This window comes from Zea mays, chromosome 1, assembly GCF_902167145.1.
Source record: "Zea mays cultivar B73 chromosome 1, Zm-B73-REFERENCE-NAM-5.0, whole genome shotgun sequence".
NCBI classification, from domain to species: Eukaryota; Viridiplantae; Streptophyta; class Magnoliopsida; order Poales; family Poaceae; genus Zea; species Zea mays.
Window position 1 is genome coordinate 79,383,410 of NC_050096.1, and position 6,881 is coordinate 79,390,290.

At 42.9% G+C, this 6,881-nt stretch overlaps 1 protein-coding gene across 1 annotated transcript; it reads right to left on the bottom strand.

The window, feature by feature from the left end:
* Nucleotides 1-3,948: 3,948 nt before the first annotated feature.
* LOC100193326 (uncharacterized) lies at nucleotides 3,949-6,042 on the bottom strand. Its single transcript, NM_001138463.1, has 3 exons — nucleotides 5,958-6,042; nucleotides 5,662-5,872; nucleotides 3,949-4,267 (listed from the first exon to the last, which is right to left on the bottom strand). The coding sequence occupies exons 1-3, from the start codon at nucleotides 6,007-6,009 to the stop codon at nucleotides 4,222-4,224; spliced, it is 309 nt and encodes a 102-aa protein (NP_001131935.1). The 5' UTR covers nucleotides 6,010-6,042; the 3' UTR covers nucleotides 3,949-4,221.
* Nucleotides 6,043-6,881: the final 839 nt, after the last annotated feature.

Consider the following 6,881-nt stretch of genomic DNA (forward strand, 5'->3'; position numbering starts at 1 on the left):
AACATTACTCGTTTGTTTCCTCTATTGAGCCACACAGGGTAGAGGAAGCACTTCAAGATTCGGATTGGGTGTTGGCGATGCAAGAGGAGCTCAACAATTTCACAAGGAATGAGGTATGACATTTAGTTCCACGTCCTAACCAAAATGTTGTAGGAACCAAGTGGGTCTTCCACAACAAACAAGATGAGCATGGTGTGGTGACAAGGAACAAGGCACGACTTGTGGCCAAAGGGTATTCACAAGTCGAAGGTTTGGATTTTGGTGAAACCTATGCACCCGTAGCTAGGCTTGAGTCAATTCGTATATTACTTGCCTATGCTACTTACCATGGCTTCAAGCTTTATCAAATGGACATGAAGAGTGCCTTCCTCAATGGACCAATCAAGAAAGAGGTCTATGTTGAGCAACCTCCCGGCTTTGAAGATAGTGAGTATCCTAACCACGTGTATAAACTCTCTAAGGTGCTTTATGGGCTCAAGCAAGCCCCAAGAGCATGGTATGAATGCCTAAGAGATTTTCTTATCACTAATGGATTCAAAGTCGGTAAAGCCGATCCTACTTTATTCACTAAAACTATTGCAAATGATTTGTTTGTATGCCAAATTTATGTTGATGATATATATTTGGATCTACTAACAAATCTATATGTGAAGAGTTTAGTAGGATCATGATTCAAAAATTCGAGATGTCTATGATGGGGGAGTTCAAATATTTTCTAGGATTTCAAGTCAAGCAACTCCAAGAGGGCACCTTCATCAGCCAAACAAAGTACATTCAAGACATACTCACCAAGTTTGGGATGAAGGATGCCAAGCCCATCAAGACACCCATGGGAACCAATGGGCATCTCGACCTCGACACGGGAGGTAAATCCGTAGACCAAAAGGTATACCGCTCGATGATAGGTTCTTTACTCTATTGATGTGCATCTCGATCGGACATTATGCTTTCCGTATGCATGTGTGCAAGGTTCCAAGCCGACCCTAAGTAAGTTCACCTAAGTTTCCAATCAGCATCATGAGATATTTAGTTTTTACACCTAAGTTTGGTCTTTGGTACCCCAAGGGATCCTCTTTTAATTTAATTGGTTATTCAGATGCTGATTGGGCAGGGTGTAAACTTGATAGGAAGAGCACATCAGGGACTTGTTAGTTCTTGGGAAGATCTCTGGTGTCTTGGGCTTCAAAAAAGCAAAATTCTGTAGCTCTTTCTACCGTCGAAGCCGAGTACATTGCCGCAGGCCATTGTTGCACGCAATTGCTTTGGATGAGGCAAACCCTTAGGGACTATGGCTACAAATTTAGCAAAGTCCCTCTCCTATGTGATAATGAGAGTGCTATCCGCATGGCGGAAAATCCCGTTGAGCACAGCCGCACTAAACACATAGCCATTCGGTATCACTTTTTGAGGGATCACCAACAAAAGGGGGAGATTTCTTATGTGAGCACCAAAGAACAATTAGCCGATATCTTTACCAAACCACTAGATGAGCAAACTTTTACCAAACTTAGGCATGAGCTAAACATTCTTGATTCCAGGAATTTTGATTAATTCTTTGCACACATAGCTCATTTATATACCTTTGATCATATCTCTTTTATGTCTATAACTAATGTGTTTTCAAGTGTATTATTATGATTAGTCATAGATATTGAAAGGGAAATGGAGTATTCGGCAAAGAAGGCGCTTCCACTCAACTCCATCAACATTTGCCGGTACTCCGCATCATTCTCCACTTTGGTATAATCTTCACTTTTATTTATGTGTTTGCCAAAGGGGGAGAAAGTTTGAACAAAGGGCTTATATCTCACTCTCAAGTATCCGTTTTTGGCGATTCATGCCAAAGGGGGAGAAAGTATGAGCCCAAAGCAAAAGGACCGTACCACCACCGAATTTTAAAAATGAAGTTTTTTAAAATTGATATCTTATTGTGTTCAAAAGGGGATAAAATAGTATCTTCAAAACTAGCAAAACCCTCTTGAACACTAAGAGGAGAATTTTATTTAGGGGGAGTTTGTTTAAGTCAAAGGAAAAGCATTTGAGACAGGGGAGAAAATTTCAAATCTTGAAAATGCTTTCTTCAAATCTTATTCATATACCTTTGACTATTTGCAAAATGATTTTGAAAAGAATTTTACAAAGGATTTGCAAAAACAAAACTCGTGGTGCAAATGTGGTCTAAAATTTTAATAAAAAGAAAAACCATCCATGCATATCTATTGAAATAAGTATATTGGTTTCAATTCCAAGCAACCTTTGCACTTACATTATGCAAACTAGTTCAATTCTGCACTTTTATATTTGCTTTGGTTTGTGTTGGCATCAATCACCAAAAAGGGGGAGATTGAAAGTGAAATAGGGTCAAACCTTTTCCAATATGAATTTTGGTGGTTGAATTGCCCAACACAAATTATTGGACTAACTAGTTTGCTATAGAAAATATGTTCTACAGGTGCCAAAGTTTCAACATAAACCAATACAAAGATAAAAGAAAGGGTTCAAAACAAAGGAGCAAAGTATACCGAAGGCAGCCCTGGTCTGGCTCATCGGACTGTCCGGTGCGCCACCGAACAGTGTCCGGTGCACTAGGGAGAATTATATCAAACTTGCCAGTCTCGGGAATTTGGGAGGCTGCTCCGCTATAATTCACCGGACTGTCCGGTGTAACACCGGACTGTCCGGTGTGCCAGCGGAGCAACGGCTACTTCGCGCCAACGGTCGTCTGCAGAGGCATTAAATGCGCTACAGTGCGCACCTGCGCGCGCAGAAGTCAAAGCAGGCACCAGAAGGCACACCGGACAGTCTATAGGACCTGTCCGGTGCACCACCGGACTGTCCGGTGGCCCCACAAGTCAGAGCTCCAACGGTCAAACCCTATCGGTTGGGTGAAGTGGCTGGCGCACCGGACAGTGTCTGGTGTGCCCGTTGACAGAAGCCATCCCCAATGGCCATTTTGGTGGTTGGGGCTATAAATACCCCCAACCACCCCACAATCATGGCATCCAAGTTTTCAGCCTTCACACCTCATACAAGAGCTATAGCATTCAATACAAGACACAAACAAAGAGATCAAATCCTCTCCTAAGTCCGGAATCACTCCAACCAAATAAGTGACTAGAGAGAGACATTTGTGTTCATTTGAGCTCTTGCGCTTGGATTGCTTTTCTTCTTCCTTCTTTCTTGTGCTCAACTCACTTGTAATCAAAACAAGAGACACCAAGTTGTGGTGGTCCTTGTAGTGGACTTAGTGTTCCATTTGATTGAAGAGAAAGGCTCACTCGGTCTAAGTGACCGTTTGAGAGAGGGAAAGGGTTGAAAGAGACCCGGTCTTTTTGACCATCTCAACGGAGAGTAGGTTTGCAAGAACCGAACCTCAGTAAAATAAATCACCGCGTCATCCATTCTTATTTGCTTGTGATTTGTTTTCGCCCTCTCTTTTGGACTCGCTTATATTTCTAACGCTAACCCCGGCTTGTAGTTGTGCTTAAGTTTATAATTTTCAGATTCCGCCTATTCACCCCCCTCTAGGCGACTTTCAATTTCTAATATCTTTTAGCACTTTTTAGCACTCGTTTTTAGATCTCTAGGTCTTAAAGTTTATTGAAAGTGTAGTGCTAAACTTTAGTACCGCGGATCCAAATAGGACTTTAAACTATATTTAATACTCAAAACATCTTATATGATAAGGACTAAAATTTAGTAGACCGAACCAAACAGCCCTTTGCCATGCATTTTCTAAAGAGATGATGTAGTTTTTGTTAGTGGGCCAGATGATCCATGCAAAGTGAAAAGAAAGGATTTCACTAACCGACAGACACAGCGACCAGTCATGATAGGCTAAGATTAGGTGTAGGTAGCTTTGGCATCAACCAAACAAGCTCTTGTATAGGCCACAAAAGATTGGACATCCCACAAAGAAGACAACACCAGGAGCAAAATGCAATGACTACAGAGAACGAGAAAAGTGACATAATCTCACAATGTTAGCTAGACCAAGAATTCCATTGGAAAGGTAAACAGTGTAAGGTATATAATTAAGATACTACTAGGTACACCAAACATCGCAACGGACAATCAGAACGATAGAAAGAACTAGGAGAACTGTGATTTGCATAAGAACCCATGGTATCTTCGGTTCTTCGCTAACAAGCCAATCCCCAGTTATATCAACCGTGCAAATTGAAGTGGTGTTTGTAGAACAAGTTGTGCGCAGCTTAGATCTCAGAAGCAGGCTTCCAATAGGCAGCAGCAACAAAGGGCGGCCAAGCTGTGTAAACAGAAACCAAAATTTCCGTCAGGAAATGGTATCCATGCTGGCATGTGCTCATAAAAGAACAGAAATTAATTTAGTTTGTTGCTAAGAAAGAAATCCAGACTAGAGCGGATCAGTATCCATTAGTATAATCCAGCGGTGTTGGAAAGTGGAGTAGCAACAGCGCACGTTGGAGTATCACCCAAAGATGTCTTGGTTGGCAGAACAGGTTAGACAAGAAGATGAAATCGAAGACAGTGAAGCAATATCCCTGCCATTTGGCTTTTCCGAGAGCTGTTAGCTAGCCTCGAGCGACAAAAGCAAGGCATCAATGCCGTAGACAATGCAACACGGGAATATACGACCTGGACGCAATCACCATCCGTCACTAAACAACGACGTACGTGAGGAAAACAACGTAGCAATTTTTCTTTTCCCGTAAACCGTGCGTAAACAGTGTGTAAACAAACAGTGTATGAGTAGCATGGTTCACCTCGTTTTTACTGTTCCGAAATTTCGTTTTAACCAAAAATATTAACTTTCGTATTTTAAAATTTGGAACCAAAATACATAGAAAACCGGACCGATAAATGCTTCCTGTGTACTACGTTTTTCACAAATAGTTTGTCTCTACACGACTTTATATATATTGTCTTTTAACTATATTTATGATTTAGGAACGGTAGATTATATCATACAGTTTTTTTGCTGTATCTTATACTTGAAAAACCAAACCAAAAGATCAAGGTTCAGGATTGTACATGTCCTTAAAGCTTTATATCTTAAAATCGAGTTAAAATGATTTAAAGGTTTTATGAAACTTAAACAAGGGGACCTAAAAAGATGATTAATAGGCTAACATCTGACGGAGGGCTTACCTATAAATTAGTTCTATTAATTTGTAGTTGCTACTTGACGCCAACCTCCGGCCTAATCAGTAGATCGCAACCTAGAAATATACTCCTACTCTATACTCCGCTGGTGATAAAATGCGTCAGATGAGCAGATGGAACGTCAACTTCATCCAACTAGACGAGAGCTGCCACTCTGGATGGCCAGACGGTCGAGCAAAGATAAACGTCGTGGGGGTAGTGGGGACTGGGGACCACGGTTAGGGCTTTTGGAGGAGCGCAGGGCGCGGTCAACTTCACGGGCGCGGAGGGCGCCTGGCCTGGACCCTCCACGACCACGACCCATCCAACCGCTCGCCGATTGGCGCTGACAGTGGCAGGCCAACCGCGAGTCCGCGACCGCGATCACGTCTGCGCCACACAACACGCCCACTAGGCGGCCACTAGCGCCACCGCCCAGGGCGTCGTCTCCGGCAAAACTGAAAACGAATCGACGGCTCCAATATCTGCAACCGCATGGAATCGGAGGTGAGGGGGCGGACAGAGGAGAGAACGTACCATCCCTCCATGAAAGAGGGCCCGCTGCTCTGCTGCTGGCGGGGCGGCGGCGGCGGCTGCGAGTACTGCGGCGGGTATCCCTGCTGCGGATACCCCTGCTGCGGAGGGTAGCCCTGCGGCGGGTAGCCCTGCGGGGGGTAGCCCTGCGCCGGCGGAGGATATCCCGCGGGCGGGTAGCCCGGCGGCGGGTACGCGTCCTTCCCGGGATAACCTGCAGTGTTCACGGATCCACGTCGAAGGAGGAACGAGGCGCAATCGGTCGCGGAAACAGGGAGGGAGCACGAGAAAAGACATACCTTGCGCCGGCGGCGCGCTGACGGGCGGCTGCTGCTGGCCGTAGTAGCTCATCGCGGCGGCAGAGGATCCGAGTGCTTAGACGGGGAAGGGGACAGGGACGGTGGGCGGGTGCGGACCGGCGGTAAGTTATAGACAGTCAGGTTTAAACAGGCGGGCGAGGGCGAGGGGGCGAGGGCGGGGAGGAGGAGGGAGATATTTTATGAGACAGGATTATTTTCTGCCAATAAGGTCTTAGAATTTTTTTCTGTTTCGGACTAATTTGGAAACCATTTATCAAGTAATTCTAATTTTTTCAAAAAAAAATAAAATAATTTTTCTTAGGAAAATAAAAATTCTTTGATAAAATGAGGTTTCTAAACTAGTCCTTCGTGTGTTTTCTAATAAAAATAAACTGATTTCTGTGAAATTTCTATAAAATTTGTGTTTCGAAAAAACCTAAAGTTTGACTTATTTTTTTCTTTTAATTTTGATTTTACCAATTTGTAGAAAACTACCTATATACATCAGTTCTGGAAGTTAACGATATTAGAGCAACTCCAAGAGATTAGGTATATAGTTTTGTAAAGGTAAATTTAGCTAATACTAGAAGAAATATGTATCCAATAGACTCTGTAAACGACTCTTTAAATTTAGTGGCTCTCTATCCTTCCATCATCGCTCTCCATTTTTAGATAGTCTGCTTCACTCTCTATTCAGTCTGTAGATTTACCGAGACTGTTGGATTAACCTCAACTTTTTCTGTAAATTATATTTTAGAGAGTAGCTAAATCGGTAAATTTGGCTAGTCTTTTTAGCTAATCTCTTGAAGTTGCTCTTAGTCATGCATTAAATAATGATTTTGTCCCTAAGCGAAAAATAACTAGCGTAGAGTTAATTTTGTTTATATTTAATTTGAAGAAATATTTTAATAGTTTAAGGGTTTC

What these genes read in the sequence shown, in the direction of transcription:
- LOC100193326 (NM_001138463.1), bottom strand. Translation starts at nt 6,009, where the DNA reads ATGAGCTACTACGGCCAGCAGCAGCCGCCCGTCAGCGCGCCGCCGGCG. An exon ending in CAGCGCGCCGCCGGCGCAAG is followed by an intron (nt 5,873 to 5,957) that starts GTATGTCTTTTC and finishes TGAACACTGCAG; the next exon opens with GTTATCCCGGGAAGGACGCG. An exon ending in CCCTCTTTCATGGAGGGATG is followed by an intron (nt 4,268 to 5,661) that starts GTACGTTCTCTC and finishes CTGTTTACACAG; the next exon opens with CTTGGCCGCCCTTTGTTGCT.